The sequence below is a fragment of the Phaethon lepturus genome, unplaced genomic scaffold (assembly GCF_000687285.1).
Source record: "Phaethon lepturus isolate BGI_N335 unplaced genomic scaffold, ASM68728v1 scaffold20938, whole genome shotgun sequence".
Lineage (NCBI taxonomy): Eukaryota > Metazoa > Chordata > Aves > Phaethontiformes > Phaethontidae > Phaethon > Phaethon lepturus.
The window spans coordinates 1-21,718 of record NW_010558535.1 but is presented as its reverse complement, the minus strand read 5'-3'; the positions used below and the strand labels follow the sequence as shown (position 1 = coordinate 21,718).

At 39.9% G+C, this 21,718-nt stretch overlaps 1 protein-coding gene across 1 annotated transcript; it reads right to left on the bottom strand.

Annotated features, from left to right (window-relative positions):
- Positions 1–350: 350 nt before the first annotated feature.
- LOC104616123 (protein AHNAK2-like) lies at positions 351–5,406 on the bottom strand (the record flags this gene model as incomplete). The annotated part of the gene is made up of 6 exons (XM_010293106.1): positions 5,317–5,406; positions 4,434–4,523; positions 3,608–3,664; positions 2,865–3,006; positions 1,902–2,083; positions 351–1,109 (listed from the first exon to the last, which is right to left on the bottom strand). Coding segments are annotated over exons 1-6 (1,320 nt in total), but the record flags the coding sequence as incomplete, so codon positions are not given.
- Positions 5,407–21,718: the final 16,312 nt, after the last annotated feature.

The following is a 21,718-nucleotide window of genomic DNA, read 5'->3' as shown; positions in this document are numbered from 1 at the left end:
TCTGATTCTCCTTCAGGTGTATGAGATTTCACATCCAAATTCCTGCTGTCCTCTAAACTTGCCTCAGCTGTTGTTTCTAGTACTGAATGTGGAACATCCCTTCCCGCTTTGGTGTTTTCAGCCTCTGGCTCTTTTCTTTTGGGCATTGAAATCCCAAATTTTGTTTTCTGAATTGTTAGGATTTGTGTGTCTTCTTCTGCTTGTTTTTCTCCTGTTTCCAGTGTGTCAGGTGTTGTGTGTAATTCTGCTTCAGTGGTACCTATTTCTAGACCTTTTACTTGTATAGATCCTTGTGCTGTCTGACCTGCTGTGTCTATGTTAATTTCACTTTCTTCTTCTGTTTTATCTGCTGTTCTTTTCTGTTTCTTTTTTCGGGATTTTGATGAGATTTGCGGTGTTTGTTTAGTTGGGCTTTCTTTCAGATCAGGTGTTTCTAAACTGGGCTTTGTTGTTATAGCTGGTACTTCAGGTACAGTGAATTTTGATTTTGATTCTTTCACTTTTTCTTTGTTAATGCTTATTTCAACTTCAGGGCATTTTTTTGCATGAACTGCAATGCCGTTTTTCATATCTTTTAAGTCTTTTGTTAAAGGTTCATGCACTTCCCCTGTTTTAATTTCATAAGCAGTAGATGTGGTGTATTCAACAGTTAGTATTTCAGGATTTTCCAGGCTGATATCTTCTTTATGTATTCTTTCTCTTTCAGATAACAGTGTTGCTTTTATTTCTTTTTTTTGCTTTTCTTGTGTTTCTGGTTTGGATCTGTGCATTTTGAATCCAATGCTAGGGAACTTCAGTTTCTTTTGGCTTCCTTTTTTTTCTTTGATATGGACTTCTTGTTGAAATTGAGACTCTGTGTCTGTGCTTGTAGGGGAAATATCCTGTATAGCAGGCTCATATGCATCTGATGTACTATGAGATCTTCTGTGCCCCAGTATCTTTTTATTTTTAATTGACTGAAATTTTGGCCATGATAATCTATCTTTTTTAGGTCTCTTGCTTCTTCCCACCCTTTGGCTTACAATTAATGTTTCCCTGTCGTCTTCTGAAATGGCTTTTCCTGAAACATGCAATGTTTCTTCAGGAATGCTCTCGCTGAGTTCTTTTTCCTGAAAGAACAAATGGTAGTCAGAATATTAAAATTAAACTCAATATAGATGCAACACAAAATAAAACAAAACACATACTATAAAATATGTAGAAAAATGTGCTTTTTATTGACAGTATCTACTTGTTATATAAAAAAATCCTGAAAATGGTGTCTATAAATCAGGCAGAAATTACATGAAACAAATGGATTATATGACTGTAATACGTGGATTTCTGAAGGTTTATGTTCTTTGCAAAATATTGCAGTAAATAGAGGTTTCCATATGTATCTCTCTATATATGTCTGTATAAATATATATACAATATTTGTATACATGTGCATCAAAAGAATAATAATTTTTAATGTGATGGAGACCTATGAGCAGATCATGTCTATGGGGATATCAATAATTAAACATATGTTTTTAAGAGAAGTTTTCATTTATGAGCTTTTAAGACAAATTACTTATATTTTACATTTTGGAAAATATTGACTATAACTATTACCGAGCTTATCTGAGCCTGTTCTATCAGTGGACACTTAACAACAAAAAAAGTGCAGACTCACTAGAGAAGAATGTTTTTCTACCTTAACTCAAGATTGAGGCTTTATCCAAAATCTATAGTCTTGCCCAGGATATTTATAAAGCTGCAAATATTTTTTTTTATTTTTTTCTTGTCATGAATATTCATCCTAGTAAGTTTAAACACACGCCTAAATCTTAAGACACAAGTATGTATTTTCTGGCCTATTTCCACACAGCACATTACTACAGTGTTATCCAAACTTTGTAAACTACTCAAATAACTACCTGGCTTAATCTTTCCTTTTTATACTGGGCTGTAGAGTGAATGTGTTCTAGCTCTTCTTTCCCTGTAATTTTTCTTTTGAGGCTGAATTGGACTCTGTATGGCTCGGAATATTGGAGAATCTTGAGTGCGTCTTCATATTTGATATTATCAAAAAATATTGTAGCACTTAGAAGCTGATCACCTGCAAGTGGAACAAGACATCATTTTAATTAGTTTGTGTTTTCTTGCAGTTTTTCAAATTCTGTTGAATTAATGTTCATTAAAAAAAATTATCACATCCCATTTGTTTGAAACATAAAATGATGTTCACATAATAGAATGACAGAATAACAAAGGCTGGAAAGGACCTCTGGAGATCATCTAGTCCAACTGCCCTGCTCAGGGAAGGGTCAGCTAGAGCCAGTTGCTCAGGTCTATGTGCAGTTAGGTTTTGAATATTTCCAAGGATGGTGACTCCACAACCTCTCTGGAAAACCTGTTCCAGCATCTGACCACCCTGACAGTAACAAAGTTTTTCCGTATATTTTTCAGTATTTAGACTCTGGGCTTTTGTTCTTGTTTAAATTGTTATTTATTGTAGTTTTGTGGCATACTATTTTGTGAAAGAATCAAAGGCAGGTTCTTTATGAATGTTATGAGTTGGTGGTTTGTTTTTTTTTTCATTTTAGTTACAATATTTTCTGTGTATTTTTTCACCATTCTAGTGAAAATTAGATAATCTTTTTTATAGTATACAAAAAAAATCACATGTCATTATTGTTTAAGAAACTGATCTTTTAAATTATTAGTATGGAAAGGTTAAGCTCACACATAATATTATTTGGTTTAGGATCTACTATTTTTACTACCTAAAGAGATGACAGATCAGGCAGGTATCTACATGCACACACAGCTACATAACTGATTATTTTAAGATATATTAAAAAAACCCCACAAAATACCAACAGAAAATCAGACTGTACCTTCTCTCAGGCTAAATATTTTTGAAGCAGGAGATTCCTTAAGTACTTTTTTAATAAATATTCCTTCATTTCCTCCACCTGTCACACTAAAACCACTAGCACCAGCTTCCACTTCTGTTTTCAGGGTCACTTCCATTGTCTCCTAGATATAGAAAAAGGTATGAATTTATAATTTTTATTCATTGGTATCAAAGTCTTCTACATTATTCTACAATAAAAAAATGAGTCTCCACAGGTATATTTTCAGTAGCCCAAGAAAGATTATCTAAAATAGAGAATGCATTTGTTTGGCATGGGTTTGATTCTGTTCTAAAAAAGAATTAAGCTCATGTGTTAGGATTGTGTTGGATCAGGTCCATAGAGAAAACGTTGTAATTTTAAAACATGAAACATATGGAATTTTTTAGGGCTGAAAGATGATTGTATTTTCTATGAAGACGTTAAGCACCTGAATTAGAGTCAATGGGCCAGAAAAGTCAGACTAAGAGATAATGCTGTACTATACTCAAATGGGAGAAAGCTAAATAATGCTAAAAAGAATTATGGAAGGACCCCAAATAGGACAAGTAAGTGTTCATGCCTGTGCCACAAGTAGGCAATTTGTGATTGGTCAAAACAAGACTGAAGTGACTCTTTGCCTATTTGTCCTTTCTTCTGTCCACCCATCCATGTCTGTGTGTTGTAATGGACTTTACTATTTTGTAAGCCACATGCCTGAAACTACAGAGTGCTTTTAGACTGACCTGTGGATGACTCTGTTTTGATTTGTCTGTAGAATATTTTTTCTTTTCTTCTTGAAGCTGAAAAATAATTTGCAATTATTTAGTGTTCAGAAGTCATGCTGTTGTAAAGTACAATAGAAGTCCCACATCAGTTAAAATACCTGGTTTAGACTAAGAACTGAGGCTGACTTTAATGGCAGCAGAGCAAAATCGGAATCTACAAGTGCAATGTACAATGTGAATGATTTAACTTTATTATTCCCTGTAGCAAATTAGAAGCCAAGGCCTCCCTGCATTGTACCAAATTTTGCATGAAATGAACACCAGAGACCAATTGCATCAAGACATCAGGAGCTTTTCTGTATGTTACTCATGTAGCACATTTCTCATGCTTTCATCTTTGTGAACATACTTTTTTTCATTTATTCAACTTCAGTTGAATTTCAAACTGTTGCCTACTTATCTCAGCGTGACTGTACTAATTAAATCTTTGCCTTTGAATAACAAAGAGGCACAGGTAATTTTGAAATATGTATTAGGTAGATTCAAGCCAGTTAAATATTCTAATAGGAAAAGCACTGTGAATTCTTGACATGCTCTGCCCCAGGTCCTTTAAGGAATGAAGTCAAATGCATTTTTTGCCAAGAAAAAGGAGTATGGCCCACAACAAATCCAGTACAATACAAAACCATCAATGAACATGGCCCTGATTTTGGTGGGAACAGCAAGACAATACGGTTGCAACAACATCCTTGTTACATGACGTATGTCTTGGCTAGTTGTAGGAGCTAAAGCTTCTTGAATGAACTTGGTAAAGCCATGCCTGCATGAAAACTCAATGTCTTGCCTTTGAATATTCTTCTTCTATGGAATATTCATAAACCGGAGATGATCCTTGTGGCCTTGGACGGATGTCTTCTACTGCCACTTCATTAACCTGTGAAAAAGAAATGAGTGGTGGGAAAGGAACATCCGTCATGAAACAGTGACCCATTTTTTTAGGTGAGTTTTTCTACTTAGGCATAGCCTCCTTCTGTGTACAAGTCTCTCATTAGTAATGGTGGATGTAGAATAACCAATAATTCTTTCCTTAGGTCAAGAACAAATACAATTCTCATTTAAGGATGTTACTCAAGAACACAAGGGACAGACTCCTGAGAGACAAAAACAATGGTATGCTGATTTTTGTTTTCTTTATAAATTGTATGCATCTATGGGCTGAACAGACTGAAAATACTGACAGATCAATTAATAATAATTTCAAAAGATGACAAGAATTCCTTCCTCTGCTTTATTTGCACACCTAACATTTGTGTCCTGTGGCTTCAAACTTTATTGCTGTCTATAACCAAGCAAACCACAGAAGACCCCCAGCAGGGATTTCTGCTGACAAGCACTTGGCATGCTTCTTCTGGAATCAAATGGTAGGGAACCTAAATCAGCTAATGCTTTAAAGAAAAGACACTGTAGTCAACAGCCATGGAATAGTTTACTAAGTCTTCATATTAAACTTATGCTGGTGAATCATGGCAAAGAGCAGATCACTTTATATTGAAGCATCATTCTGTCTTTTGAGCTGTCAGGATAATCCCAAGCAGAAATATAGCATTTTTGATGAGGGAAAAAAATCACCAGCAAGACCCAGCTATAAACAAAATATTTAAAATCCCGTTTTAACAATGTAACTGCCAAACCCCTATCCCAAAAAACCCAGCTCTAAAAAAACTCACAGAATCTTCGTCCTCTGCATCTGCATCCGCATCAGCATCTCCTGGAGGCTCGGCCGGTCTCAGTTGTCGTCCAGAACCTGCAAGCAGCATAGACGTTGTTGGTGTCTGTGGGAGCCACGCAGAGCACAGAGCAGTCAGCTTGCAAGCTGAAGCCCTCCGGAGCAGCATGCCTGGGGGACATGCACGGGCTGGCTGTAGAAAGGCCTGCTTTCATTTAGATTCCTTATCTCAGCTCTCGTCAGGCTGATCTTTCCAAAGATACCAGAAATATTTGTATCCAGAAATGTAAAGGCTCTTGTGAAGGAAAAAAAGCCCAGATTGGAAAAAATGTAGAACTATAAGTTGGCCAGATTTTTTTTTTTTTTTTTATTACCAAGGGGGGCTTGAGGTGTGTATTGGGCAGAATTGGCAGGGTTTTGGCAGCGGTATGGCTGTGGGGTGGTCTCTGTAGGACAACAGAGACCACCCTGTGCTGGATGCAGACGGTTGCAGCCAGCTCCGCCTGCAATACTGAACCTATTGGAGGAGTTTCTGGCTCGTCTGTGAAAACATGTTTAAGAAAGGGTGGTAAACACTGAGAAAAAGAGACAGTATCACTAGAGGAAGAGGAGAAAGATGGAGAAGACCACACCAGAGCAGGAGAAGGCAGGAGAGATGGCAGAGCAGGCAAAATGCTAGAGCAAAATAGGATTTTGAGGAGGCCAGAGGAAGAAAAGCTGCCTGATCAGGGGCAGAGAGGAGGAGACTCAACTTTGATGAGTCAGTGGTTGGTGGAGGAACCCACCCTGGGGCAGCTAGAGTGGAAAAGGAAAAGCAGCCACCATCTGCTGACCCCCGTCTCCTGCGCCATCCCTCACCTTCCCAAAGAAACGGAGTATAGCCCACAGCAAGTGGATTGGAGACCAGAAAGAGGGGAGGAGAGGTGTACAGAGGGGAGCTGAGGTGTTTTTCCCTAAATGGTTTTATTCTTTTTTAAATATCAGAATCAGTAATTGAAAGTTCATTAACTGGCAATAAATTAAATTGATTGAAATTCCCTTTCTCAAAACTCTTGTCTTTGACAGAGGTCTTAAGACAAGATCCAGAGAGTAAACATCATGAAGCACTGATAGTCATAAAGACTCTGCTTTCTTGCTTTTTAAAAGTATTGAGGGCATCGAGAGATGTGGTGAAGGAGATGGGCTGTTTGAAAGTATGGTTCTGTTGAAATGTCTTAAATTTGGCACCGAAGAATGAAAACAGCATGAGCACATCATTGTTTTCAGTGATCTGGGCTTAGCCACCAGAGGACAGTGTAGCTGAATTACACATTCCCTGATGCACAGGCTATTCTAATACATGCACAAGTCCTTGTCCTCATAACTATGTCTCTTTCTTGCCTCCATGCTCAGTTTTTTTCAAGCCATCAGATTGTCTAGCGCGCTCATACCCAGTTCTGCAACTGCCATTAGTATACACAGTTTTGGCTCTCCTAAAGAGATCCTCCGGTTTAAAAATAAGCTTGAACACTAGAGAAGACAACCGCAAGCAGAACTGTGCAACTCATTCATTGTCTATCTTAAATGAAGAATCCTTGGGCTGGAACACAACATTTCTGGATGTGGATATTACATGCTATGTGTGCAGACAAGCTGGCATGACTTATGCATGTATGTAATCACTCTAACTTACAAGCTTTTGTTGCCAAACTCTTGTTAAAATGGCTGTGATTTTGCTAGCTTTTCTTCATAGTTTTTTTATCTCCTACCTTTATACTTTTCCTTGACTTTTTTGAAGATGAAATTATTTAGTACAGGCAGAGGTTTGAAAGAGTTATCCCACATGATGAGTGGTGGACCACTTCTTTGTTAAGATGAATGATAGGAGTGTGGTTTCAGTGGGAATATCTGATGTCAGTCTGTGGGCCAAGTTTCCAAACTTGATAGAATAGAAGGCATCTTCATTACCCATATGTACATCATCTTAATCAGCTCTCCAGTGGTGCTTTAGCTCCAGCGAACTAGGATCAACTCAGAACACATCAGGTATGCCAGACTATACTTCCTTTAGCCTTCACAAGACTAATCCTGATGCCTATGGTGGACAATAAAAAATGCAGACCCTAGTTCACATTAAAGACCTGCATAAATTGGCTTGAGGTTTTTTTTCAAAAGCTCTAGCATTTGCAATTCTCAGAAGCTCAAGAAAATTGGAAAAAATTTTGTTAAAAAATTTAGATGTGGGTTTATGAACCTGATTTTAGGCGTTACTGCTTGAAAATTCTGGAATCCATTCATGAAGCTCTTCACCACATGTACTTTAATAAGCTTCATATGAGGAGAAGAGCTGCAGGACTGAGGATTGATTGTTTAATTTGCTTAGTGCTTCTAAAGATTCAGGTGCCAACAGAGAATTTTATGGCTGTTACTAAAATTCCAAGAAATAGTAAGGACTTAGTCTTGTGGCATTGCCATATTTTTCTCTTGGGAGAGCCCCACCCACAAGCCCTGCAGTCCAGTAGAATGACTTAACAGAATATTGCTTGGCTTGCTAGACTGTTTGCTCTTCAGTGCAGCACTTCAAGGCTAATTACAGCATTAATCCCTGGTGGCTGCCAATAATTTTGCTACTGGAAAAGAAAAATGAAAGAATTATCTGGAGAATTCTTGGGCTGCTCTGCTGTTGTTTCTCTTGTCTTACTCTGATGTAAGTTACATCTTCAGTGACATCTTAGTTGTCTAGAACTGGAGCAGTGCAAGTATGGGGTGCTCTTCTCAGGACTTGAATGGTCTTGCATAGTTTCTGCAGTGGATTTATCACCATCTAGAGAAGGTGACTATGAGACTAGGGTACTGCAGCTATCCTACAAGTTCTAACAGAGGTAAAACTTTTAAAATGTTTTAACCAAAGGATACTTAGAATGATTAGGTAACAAACATCTTCAAAATCTTCCTGTTGCTAAGAACAGGCTACTCATAAAATCCAAGAGAATTAGATCACTTCCTGCAGTGAGACCTGAACACTTATTTCCCGTTGGGATGCCATTATAAAACAACAAATGACACTGCCAAGTCTTGTTCAGTGTGGATGTAGACCTGGCCTGGATGACATCTCATCTGGGCCTGGACCAGGAGAAAAGTTTCTTATTTTCTACCGTCTGTTGATAAAACAAAGCAGTGGTGTATGAGGCACAAGGGTGGCTTCACATGCTTGGCCAAATATTGGCAGGTTATTGCTCTCCTTGTCCTTGCTATAGGGGTTGTGGATCAAGGTTTGCCAAAATGTTACCAGGAAAAAAATCCCCTTCTGTTAAGATGCAAATGTGTTGCATAAAAGGCCTCTTTCACCCACCTCAGGATGGGCAGGAAGAGAGAGTCCTCCTGTGGAGTGCTACCTCTCCTAAATGGGGATAGTAGGACTCTTTCCTACAAAATGGAGCAACAGATTACTGTCCCCAGGGCTAATACAGATGTGGCTGAGACGATTGCATGGCGGGTTGCCAGCTACACAAATGACCTCCTCACTGAGGTCTTTGCATCCACCCCGATTTCCCCAAACTCTGCCTACTTGTATATTAATTCTCCCCTCTACTATAGCTAACCCATGTAATAAAAGACTTCTTGTGCCCCTGACCTCTACTGTAGACTAAAATTTTGCTTTAGATTTTTCCCCAATTTAGAATACATTAAAAACAAATCTATAAAAGAGGGAAATTACAGTACATCGGTGAATTCCATTTTCAGCAAAGCCTTCTTTCTGCGCATAAAAGACTGTGCCAATAAACTATGTTTTATATGCATGTCATTCTCATGCCCCAAATAGTAGTGATGCCAACATTTTATAGGTTTTAACTTTTTTTATAAACTCTGGACAATCAATGCTTTGTTCAAAATGTTTTCATAAACAAGATGGAATTTACATCAGTGACTACTTCTAGTAGCCACTGAACTGACTTCAGAACAACGGCATTTTTTGAAAGTAGGCAGTAGGAGTTATATAGGCTGGAACATTTTCATATCGTACGACTGAAAATTGCATTTGATTTTTTAAATACTGTTTTAAAAATGATTTTATTTTTCATCTAGCAACCCAGTGGGACTGTTTTGGGTAAAACCACAAAAATGTAAAACCACGTTCTTTTTTTGGTATTCACATTGGATGGGTAACAGTCTCCAAAACCACATTTGAGATATTATAATCAATTTAAATTATGACAGTGTCATTGAATTCAAGTCAATTGTGCTTTAATATACTGTATAAACTGAAGAGAAATCTAGCTTTAATTGGGACACTGGCATATAAATTTACCATAATCTATATACTTTAAAAACAAATAAAACAACAAATGAGAATACCGGAGATGATGTTAAAAAAAGAAACTATAACATCCTTTGCTGATCATCCTAGCTTCTTTGTTTACAAATTGTATCTCTCTCTCTGCAATTCTTAGATTCGGGCTTTCTGCCTTTTAAGATTTTATAGTAAATTTATGTTTGCGTATGAATGTAGTGAATTAAATAACCTGCTCTTATCTTTAAACATATAACTTTTCCTTGCATCAACTTCTTAGGTATTATCTTTCCTGCTAAAAGTGGCTTTGTTTTGTTTTGTTTTGTTTTATTTTATTCTGTTTGTTCTTGGATACAACTAAAATGCTACTGTTGTGTTGTTTTCCCTGAGATTTTAGTGCAGGTCGGTCAAAACTGACAAGAGTAGCAATAGTTGTAATGCATATATTTTTTACAAAGATGAAGGTTAAATATTGCTCATTCTTAGGTAATATCCTCACCAGGAGAAGAGGTTCCTTCTTGCCATGTACTGACTGATGTGAATTACTTTACTTAACTTCAACAATTACTTTCTGTTAACAGAAACCTTATCTGCGGTAAACATCTGTCCACAGGTGAAAACTTGTATGCTTTGCTCACTCATTAATTATTAGTTGTTAACACATTAAGGTCACAACCTGTGCCTTTTCTTTACTAGGATTTTGGTGCTTGCTAGTTACCACTTCTCAGCTATGATAAAAAACAAATGGTCTAGTTTGGTCAGTATTGTGGAAATTAATAGCTTTGAGTCCACTGCCAGTTAGAAGACTTGTGCCTTAACTTGTGGGCAAGGCTGGGACATCTTCTGCTCAGGTCTTTTCTGACAATATGAAGCATACACTGGGTGCATAACCTGATTTTTATTAGTAGTAAAGAAAAGGAGGAGTGAAGAACTGCAAGACAAACAACAACAATAATAATTTAATGTCATTGCCATTGTTGGCACTGTGCTTGATCCTGCAAAGAATTCATATATGTAGGTCAGCAGTTTTCACATTGCTCCCTCATGTGCTTATGTCTCACTGTAAATAAGCCTGTGCATCGCTGCTGTCATGGACAGCTTCAGCTGGCTCCTCTATCAGAACTCTTTTCCTGGAGCTGTCGGACCCTGTGCCCTCAGGTGCCCTGTCATGGGCCTGTTACTTCTCATGCATAGCAAGTCACTGCTAATGCACTGCTCCAGAATTCCTCTTATTTTTAAAATTAAACGCCTTTCTCAAAATGCCTGATTTTTTTCCCCACAGCTTGTTCTCCCTCTATCGCAACTACTGGGATTCCTTTTCTTCCCTCAGAGCTCTCACAGCCGCCTAAGCAGTGCTGCTGTGAAGCTCCGCGGCCCCTTCTGATTCACTTCTTATATTTGAAATAGGGAATATTTAGAATAGTTAGAATATTTAAAATTGTAGATGACAGTTCAGGAAAGCACTTGGTAACAAGAACGCTATGCACATGCTAGGCATTCAACTTGGCCTCTCGAGAGCACTTTTTCAGATAGGTAGGTTCACCTGACTTTAGTAAGAGAAAGTTTTCACTTCAGGGTTATGGGCAAAAAGACAGCAATTCAAACATTTTACTTATTCTTTGGCAACATCTGTGTTTCAGTTTCCATGTCTGCTTCTTTTTTAGACCCATCCCAACCCACTGTCTCTATTATTTTAATGAGTTATTAAATTAATGTACCTTGCAGTGAGTTCTTTAGGTTTCCCAGGATATCCCAGAAGACTGGTGACTGATGAATAAAGGTAGTTCAACCAGCTAATTAAAATGTCACTTCAGCTAGGCAATGTCATCAAGCATATAAGCTATTGCATTCTTGGTTTGGTTTTCTTAAAGCTCCCATGACTGAAAAATGGTGTAAATCAGATTTTTTTAAAAGCCCTCATAGACAAAATTACAATGACAGCAAAAGGACCACCTTTTCAATCTCAGCTACCATTTTCTGGATACAAACATGATTTTTTGGCACTTAAAAGAACTGCTTTCATCACTTTGCAAAATCACTTGTTCTAAAGATCTCTGAATCCACAAGCAGATCTTCGTGTTCTGCTAACTGCATCAATTAGCTTGACAAGACAGAATTTGCCAATTCCTGCACTAAATTTGTTGTGTAAATGATATGTACAAGCACAAAAATACTCAGTATCAGCAGCGTCCTTAAATGCTTCACTATTTCTTTTTGTTTCCCCCAGAGTTTTTTTCCTCAGCTCAAGTTACAAATGGAAGTGTGGTAGTATGAAGTAGAATGTAGTCCTAATGCTACATTAAAGAGGACTAAAGTGTGAGGGGCTTAGCTGTGGCAGTTCAGAGCAATAATCCCCACCACTCAAATCCTCCTGGGCAGTTTGATGGAGGAGGCATGTCCTTCCAAGCAAGCAATGCCGGAGGAAAACGATCCTGCAAGCGTCAGTTGGCAAAGATAAGAATCTGAAAGTGTCTGCAAATAAACTCTTTTATGCATGCACGGTGTTCCTTGAGGAAGCTGCCACGAGGTTTAAAGCCCAGCTCATGGCACAGGCTCTTGTCTGTGTCTGCTTGACCACGAGCTCCAGCAGGCCCATGGCATTTCCAGTAAGCAGCTCCAACTATGCTGGGGAAAACCCCCAGCGAAAAATCAAGAGGTTTCATCTTCTACAGAGATTTCCTAGCACATTCCACAGACCTGGATTCATTCCATTGTCCTGCAAGATCCCACGGACTGAGTTACAGCAACTGCTGGGCAGGGCTCCGGGGCACGGCAGGACCGCAGCAGGCATGCCGCGGCTGTCACTCTATCCGGGCAGGATACATGGCAACAGGGAGATGCGGGCGCAGTCTCAGGGAGGAGGCCGCCTCTCCAGCCCTCCGCCGCAGGAACGCAATGTTACGTCACTTGAGCCGCTGCCAGCGAGGCAGCGGGGGCACCCAGTAGCTCCACCTGGACGAACCAGCTTGTCAGCTCTGAAATGAACCATTGCCACCGCGGAAAAAGCAGCCGCTCTGCCTCCAGTGAGGAATAGCACCTCCCCTTTAGAGTTCCCCCCTGCCCTGTGCTGGGAGTAGGACCCTCCCCACCAAGCCCTGAAATTCTGGTCTCCCTAACTGCTTCTGTGGGATGAAGACAAAGGACTAGTCTGTGGAACAAAGATAAAGATTTTGCTGCTAAAGGGGTTTAACAGGCCTCATTATCTGCAGGATGCTATCAGAACCAGCTAGGCCTGTGCTTAAGCTACACTCCCGCCTTTGTTTTGCACTTGGTTTGGTGATGCCCCCGGGCTGCACTCGGCCACTGAGCGCATGCTTGTGCTGTGAGGAACGCGGCTCAGGCTCGGGAGCCGAAGGCAGGGCTCGTAGCACAGCAGAGCTAAAGGAGCAGCTACTCCCAGATAGCCAACGTGTGAATAGTTTCCTTCCATTCAAGGCATGAACAAGATGTTTTGATTCCATGCCTTGGTATGTTAAGCTGCCCTTGTCGGCAGTTAGAGTACTTCATGAAGAGCCTTCGAACCACCTCACCTCAAAACCTTCCAAAAACAGAAAATGTATGGCAGTTACGATCGATCGTGAGTCTCCTCGCCCAGCCAGAGACCTGCTCAGGAAGTTAGCTCCTACTTGTATCAAAAGGAACGGTACTCTGCTTTGCAAAGTACGTCCAAGTGGAGAAATGCCTAGGGAGTTAAGGTCTCTTACAGACCATACTGAGCTCTGCAGGATTTTATAGAGCATTTTCTACAGGTTGACTAATATCGGGGAAGATGTGGAAGAGCACTGGCAACTAGGAACAGATATAAACACTACCATAAAAAGAGAAACTAGCAGCCTCCAGATGAAAAGGAGAGTGAAGGGTTTTCCCTGGAGCGTGTGTTTATTGATAAGGTCTGCCCACAGATTTAAAAATATTAAAAGCATGCCTGCTCACACTTCACAAGAGGAGCAAAATATTTAATGACACCGATCACAAAGGAGCTCTTTATTTTTACAGTGGTCCACCTTTCCTCTGATGGTAAAGATAAACTTAATAGAATCCATAGGACATTTCTGAGCGTGAGAATAAATCACTCTGGTGGGGCTCTGCACAGACTTTCTCAGCTTGAGTCATATTTAAACATGAAAAGCACGGGGGATTTTTTTTTTTTTTTTTTGCAACTGTCAAATTGATATTTCCCAGACCCTGGGTTAATGAGTTTCATCCAGCTATCCCCATTTTTTGGTTACTTGGATATATAGGAAATGTAATTTGGCAAGATCCACATAACTCTTCTGGTACAAGAGTAAAATATTTACTAAAATATTTTATGAGCCCTATATCTCACCTATTGCTAAAAAAGAATAATGTTTCATAGGAGTAACACAGTTCTTGAAAATAAGCTCTCAGCCAAAGTTTGTTGAGAGAACATGACTAGAATGATGTCCAAAAGAGACAGCAAAAGCAGGTGGCAGTGCTTGATACCTCAATTTGTCTCTCTTGGTCCACCCCTCCTCTTGTCCTGTTTGCTTGTCTTAGGCAGGAATTTTCCTCTCTCTCAGGTTTTACATGACAGAATGGGTTTCCAATGTGTGTTCCACTTCCTGCATGAATTCCCACAGTGTTCTGGTGTATAATTATTGTGATGATGGTGTGACATTAGGACCCTCACTGATAATAATCCACTATGATCTTTTTCCAGGACTGTAGGGCCTCTATTCTCACAAAGCCAGTAAGAGAAAGGAATCACTTTTTAGCCATCATTATCTACATCCTAGCTCCTGGACTGAACAAAAATTGCATACCACCCTTTTGGACAGGGCAAAATTGGGTTAGAGATTCATAGCCAAATAAAGCAATAATGTCTGGTCTAATCCACTGCAATCCTCAGGAGTTTCCTCTCCTGGGACTCTCAACAATTTTATCTCTTGGGGTATACCGCTTTTACTCGCAGTTGAGCCTCTACCAGTGCTCTAAATGGTTGCATGGATACCCAGCTAAAATCTCCCAGGGTGTCACTGTCCATTTGAAAGACAACTCTTTCCTATAAGGGCAGGCTGAGAGAGTTGGGGTTGTTCAGCCTGGAGAAGAGAAGGCTCCAGGGAGACCTTATTGCATCCTGCCAGTACTTAGAGGGGGCCTACAGGAAAGATGTGGACGGACTTTTTAGTAGGGCCTATTGCAATAGGACAAGAGATAATGGTTTTAAACTAAAAGAAGGCAGATTTTGACTAGATATAAGGAAAAATTTTTCACAAGGAGGGTGGTGAAACACTGGCCCAGGTTACCCAGAGAGGTGGTGGATGCCCCATCCCTGGAAACATCCCAGGTCAGGTTGGACGGGGCTCTGAGCAACCTGCTCTAGTTGAAGCTGTCCTTGCTCATTACAAGGGGGTTGGACTAGATGACCTTTTAAGGTCCCTTCCAACCCAAAATACTCTTATCATTTTATGATTCTGTGATTCTGTGATCTGGATGGTCTGGATTTTAAGAAGGTCTTCAGGGGCATGTTGCAAGTGAAGTGCTCGCACTTGATTACCACCTTACCAGCTTCAGAAACCCTAGTAGGAACTACTCTGCGGTTATTTGGTTATCCGATATATTGATTAGGCATGTTGCAGCTTTTTTCACTTGAAAGAAACCTCTTCACCTATATAACAAACTAGTCTTTGAAAGTGAATGCAAAGCTGCCTTCCTCTCAGAGGGACAGTTGGTTCCTACTGTCCTCCCTGTCAGATAGCTGTGAACTCAGCTCTTACCATGACTTGCCTAGAAGGGAGGCAGGTGGGTGCTTATTGCAGATAAGGCACATAAAGCTCACGCAAATTAACTTTCCCACATTCCTCCTCCTCCCTGATTCACCCCCACAAGAATCCAGGCTTCTCCCAGAGCAGATTGCCTGTTCCACTGCCAAAGCACAGCCCTGCTCAGATTTAGAAATTAATCAAATTAATACATTTATTAAAAGTGATCGTTCTGTCTGTGTAGGCTTGATTGTCAGCCCTGGAGACCCAATTTCTCTGGCCGCAGAGTAAGGACTGCATGAAAAGTAGTGGTCGTAACACCAAGCTGTTTCTTAAAGTAGCCCAGTACTGACCTGGAGAGGTAGCAGAGTAAGCCGGCTACTTTTTGTCCCCTTTCTGACACATTAAAGGAGGATGCTAATTCTTGCTGCTTTTGGTAGAAAGCACATTGGTCCCCTAAGAATAGGTCATAAGATAAGGATAAGAATAGAGGATCTACTAATGTTATGCAAAAAGACCAAAGCGGGCTTTATATAAATGGCACTTACCACCCCAAATTAGAAACAGATTTTTCATCCCAACCTGCTCTTCAAAACCACTGCTTAAAAAACAACCTTATCAGCATCAATGCACAATAAAAAACTGTGTTTTCATATAACTGTAAACATATATATACATAGATATTTTTTTTTTTTTCACATTAAAGATCCTTGTGGTCTAGGAAGATTTGTCCTCTCTCTTTACTTCACTGACAAAATTCAGTGCAGAATTAAGTGCCCAGATGTAGCAATATTAATGGAGTGATGTTACTTTGCACGTCTCTCTGGTGTGCTGGGCATAGCCCCTCTCAAAACAGGAATGCAGCAAAACCCTTGTAGCTTTTCCACAACCATTTATGGGGGCTTTTATATAAATATCTGCCCTTGGAAACAGGTTTTCAGTTTGAGAGAAAGTTCCCTGTGCAACTTGTTTGCATGTAAATCATCATAGAAGAAAATATCTTTTAAGCTTTTAAATTCCTTAATATATATGTAATACAAGAGATAAGGGATAAAGGTGACAGAAAATTATTATGGGAAAATATTTTACATCAAAGATAAAGTTAGCAGTTCCCTCACTTTGTTAAGATAAAAATCTTTTCTGTCAATAAACAGTGATGGTAACAAAATAGTATTTGGCACAGCTCACTTTCTCTTGTTTTTTTTTATGTGGAGTAGGAGAGTCCCTTTAAAAATTAGAGAGAATTTCTGGATGCAGATGTGGGTTTACAAAAGCATAAAAGCTCATTTACAGATAAATTAATCCATTGAGTTGAATTAGTAAATTAATTAGTATAGTTCTGTTCACATCAACGCAATTAAAATCCGAAAAAATGGACTATAAACATGGTTTTCAGTCCAAAAAAGGTCAGATTTCAAAAGAATTCAACAGGTGACCTACCAAATTCTTTCCAAAAATATTATCTCCTTATTTCAGTTCATTGGTTTTCACTTCCTTTTTGAAAGTTTTTTCCTAGCAGATGTATAAGTTGCCCCAGCATTTTCTAAACTTGCTGTTTGATAACTGTCTTCTTTTAAAAATTAGTGAACTTTATTGCTTGAAATTAGAAATACACAGATATGTGAGGCTGAATAACATTGAAATTTTGAGTGTATGTTAAGTTGTAGAAGGAAAAACTGAAGATGACAAAATTTCTTTGCATTATATTTTTGCAAAAAATGTATTTGAATATCTGTGTGTGGTTTTTAAATGGTTCAGTGCTCATTTTCCTCCTCTGCACCGTGTAGTCAGTACTGAGGCACCCAGAAATAACAAACCAGCATGCTTGCCTAATATGTTAGAGGAAAACACAGTTGAGTTAACTGAAATAGATTTCAGTTTTATGTTTCACAGAGGCTAGTATAAATGATGGGGAGAAACCATTTTTTAGAGACTCATTACTGCAGTTCTGGATTTCTTTTTGATTAAAGACTCAAATAGCGAGAAAGTAACTACTCTGCAGTTCATCCGTGTAGTAACTGGTGAATGAATTGACATGGGTGGAGTTGTTTGAAAGCACTAAGAGGACTATTTCTTGGATTTGATTATCAACCCTAAGGCTGATTCATAACAGTTCCAAACATTCAGAACCCTTCTGTAATAAGAAAATAATGATATCTTCTGGAAATGAGTAATTGTTTCTTTATCATAATTGTCTATTCACACACAGGTTAAATATTTTTTAACCCAGTTAAAACAGGATGCATTATTTTTGAAGGCACATGGTGTACCAGATTCAGACTAATGTATAAGGGAGAGTAAATTACATTTTGCCCTTTAGCTAGATCAAAGGCTCTACTGAAATCAAAAGCCTTGTACCAATACAAAGCTAGTATAAGGAAAAGGAAGACCCCAGGGCTTCAGTTACAATCTCTGAGATTTACTGCACATAGGTGGATCTGATTCTTCTCTCAAGTGGCTTCTGCCCAGTCATTTACATCTGTGCAGCAGGAGGACAACCCAGTGGCTTGTCCCCACTTTGCAGAATGGCAATGACCACCTTGATTTGCAGAGCTGTGGAGAGTTTGAGTGCAAGAGGATAGAATGGGAGGCACTTGGAGATGCCCCTCAGTCCATCTGCAGGTTTTTCTGCATATCCTTGCAAAGAGTATTTTAAAACTAATGGTGTTTTACTAATGCTCTCTTGTTCCCTGCCTCATCCAACCGCCCCAGTGAGGACTCTCTGCTTTCTGTCTGTGAGCTACAGTTCATCATGTGCAGCAGAAGGACTATTGCTCTCTCTTAAGGAAGGTGCATTTGAATTCCTTGCCCTGCCACCATACACAGTTTACAGTCAATGAAGCCAGAAAAGGAGAACGATTGCTACCATGAAATTACTCTGTTTACAAGGTGGAATAATTTTCACTTTACCGTCAACAAACATAAAGATCCATCACCATCTTACTGTGACATTTTTAAATACTGCAGTCCCAAAGTCCTCCATGAACTGAGATGTCAATAACATTTTAGCAATGACTGAAATATTTGCTTTATATAGTGCTGTTGGGGTCAGTTTTGTCAGCTTTCTGCAACTACACTGAGAGCAGAATTTGCTTTTTCTTCATTGCAAAGACTTTGAACACTACTGAATCACACTTCAAACACTTTTATGGGAAAGGTCTGTCCCCATATGACCAAAAGGGGGTAAAGGAAACAGAAAAGCACTGGGCTGATCTTTGAAGATGACAAACAGCCAGAGCTCTCCTGTTTTCAGAGGAAGTAAGCGTTTGACATCTTTCAATGCAGGTCTTGATGCAACTGGGCACAGACAGGAAAAGGGCAAAGACAACCCACACATAAACCTGAGTAAGTCCTATTTCAGGAGCTACTAACTGAAAAACAGATCCTTTTACAGTTCTACACCATGTAAATCTACCATGGTAAGATTATCTCAAAAGGTTTTGAAAAGACACCAGGACAGGGTCTCAAGTACATAGGACCCAGCACCAACAATTTTAAAGTGCAGTGAACAGGGCCAGGGCTAAAATGTAGGATCTCCTGGGACATGTTCTTCTGCATATGGATTTAGTTATGGCAAAGAGCTCTTTGGTTTTGGAACACAGCTTGGCCAACACTTGGTGCTAGATATTATTCTTGACCCCTGGACTTCGAAGGTCCATTCTCAGAGGGCCTCTGTGTGCATGTGCAAACTACATGCTGCTGCGGGATTATCCACTGCAGCTGGAACCACTGGCCCAGTTAAAAACTTCTGGACTGGTAGGTACAAGAAGGCTCTGAGGGTTTTGTTGCTCTTATCACTTGAACACATGTGGATATTACTTATATGTTACTCTGCACTCCTCTGCAGCAGGGAAGTCACCAACACATCACATCTATGTGTCTGAAGAGAGGAGTCTGAAAATGTTTCTGAACAATTTCTAGGGAAGTTTAAGCTCTCCTTGCTGAGCAGTGCCAGCTCAGGGGTACTGGAAAACACATTTTTCAGCCATGTGTTTTTTATTAAATGCAGCTGTCAAAGAAGAGGAGGGCTCATGTTCCTGAAAAGGTGCAGTAAAGAGAAGACAAATCAGGAATGTGCCTACTCTGCCTAGGCAAAAATCACCACTTCTGTAGAGCCTTCAGGGCAACCTTTAAACTAGCTGGCTCGGGAACTAGTAGCTGCCTAGCTGTGGGATTTCAGTGAATGCCATACAAACCCAGCCAGCTCCCCAGGGATACCAGTACTTGCTGCACGAGCCGCTCCTCCCCGTCCCCGGATGGGCTACATAGACATTGGCTCTGCACGAACGGCACCTTCCCAGGGCTGTGTGGGCACATCTGGAGAGAGACAATCTTTAACCAAGCCTCGCTCTCCCTGCCATGCTGCAGATAATGTTTTCCAAGTGTGTTGGCAGTGAACTTAAACAGTCTACCGCAATCTGATAATGCTTACCTCTAATCATTTTGCTGCAGTAAAATTATGCAGGTGAAAACAGCAAAGGCAAAGCGACTGTTTATTTGCTTGATTTTAATTTTCCTGCTATTCAATAGCTATAGATTCAGATTTTGTACTCTCATCTAAATGCGTATTCTGAAGGAGTTCAGCTGGATTTATACCAGTGCAATAGCAGAATTTGGCTTGTGATCTTCAGATGACAACATCAGTTAACAGACTTGCTTATTTCTCTGCAATGTATTCTTTGGATTTTCTATGAAGTTCCTATTCAACAAGCGTAATGGTCTAACTAGGATGCAGTTCTGTGGCAACAGTGTACCACATAAATTAAGCTAACTCTGGGTAATATCACAAAAAAATATGTGTTTATAGCTTCATGCCAGTTTCTGACTAATGCTTTTGTTTGTTGCTATAGCAAACCACACATGAATCTGATAGCCAAAAGCGTGTTCATGACTAACCTTAGCTCTCTGGGGATTGAAAATATGGAATAAAAAAAACCCAACAAAAAACACCACAATACACAATGTGAGGAGAACATGATAGGAAACACCTTTTTTGGCATGAGTTACTATGAACATTAAAAGTGAAGAACATCATGAGTGGAAAACATTAGGAAATGGGAACTGTGGGAATAACCGGCTTTAACCCACGACGATTCAGCTTCAGCTTTTATTTCACATCACAAAGTTGTCTGTGCAGGACGAGAGTACATTGCAGGAAGCCCTGGCTGCCTGTTAAGGGATGGATTTAAGCCTCTGAAATCTGGAGGAGCTTTGGATGACACTTTAAAACATTCAAACCATTTTACTTGAGATCATTTTTACACTCTGCCTTGACACCTAGGACACTAGTATACACTTAATTAATTTCTATTACAATTTATACTTCAGTAGTTTCCAAGAGCCTGTCCCAAGACTGACACCTCATTACGCTGTACAAATAGACATTGAAGAACCATGCCAGCCGAAAAGAGCTTTCTGTCAAACTAATGGGGAGAGCCAAAGGGAGAGAAGGATGGACAGAGGGAGAGTGGGAGGCAGAGACAGAGGTGATGTGACTGCACCACCGACCAAATCAGAGGTTGACTCCGGGCGTCTTGCACCCCAGTTCACTTGTCTGATTCAGGTTGCCAAATACGCTACAGTGGGAAGAAGAATACACTCTGTACACTGCAGAGGAGGGAAAATCAATATAGTTAAAGTGATTCCTCAACTAGCATAACTTATAACAAAGCTACATTATGTCAGGCAAAATTTATATTAGTGTTGCCCCATTATTCTTAGTAACGACTTTCCTTCACGGGAAAAAAAAAGGGGGGGAGTATTGCTGTATAGTGTATAGACACAGAAAAGATCTATGTTTTCTATTGATATTAATTACTTGCTCTAGACTGTATATTGCATCTTTATTCACAGGTTTTTACTGTGCATAATGGCAAGTTCTTCCATCATCTCTCCCAACTCTTACCAGAGAGTTTTGAGATCATATACAGCTTCGTGGAGAGGGAGGTCTGGCCAAGCTGTAGTGTTCCAGGTATTTCCAAGAGAGTGTTCATGAAAGACATCTTGACTCATCAGTAGGATAAGCAGGACAGTGTCATAAATGGAAGTGTACAAGTCTGTAGGACTCAGATGATACTTGCTGGTCATTTAGTGCCACAGGATCAAATTCTGAGGTACTGAGATTTCATTCTGTGCCTAATGTATCGGGTTTGCGTGGCACGGTTTTGGTAGCAGTGGGAGTTGCAGGGGTGGCTTCTGTGAGAAGCTGCTCGAAGCTTCCCCTGTGTCCGACAGAGCCAGTGCCAGTGGCTCCAAGAGGGACCTGCCAAGGCCAAGCCCGTCACCGATGGTGGCAGTGCCTCTGGGCAGACACATTTAAGAAAAGGAAAAAAACCTGTGCAATGGCAGCCAGAAAGAGGAGCGAGATTATGTGAGGAATAGCCCTGCAGACCCCCAGGTCAGAGCAGGAG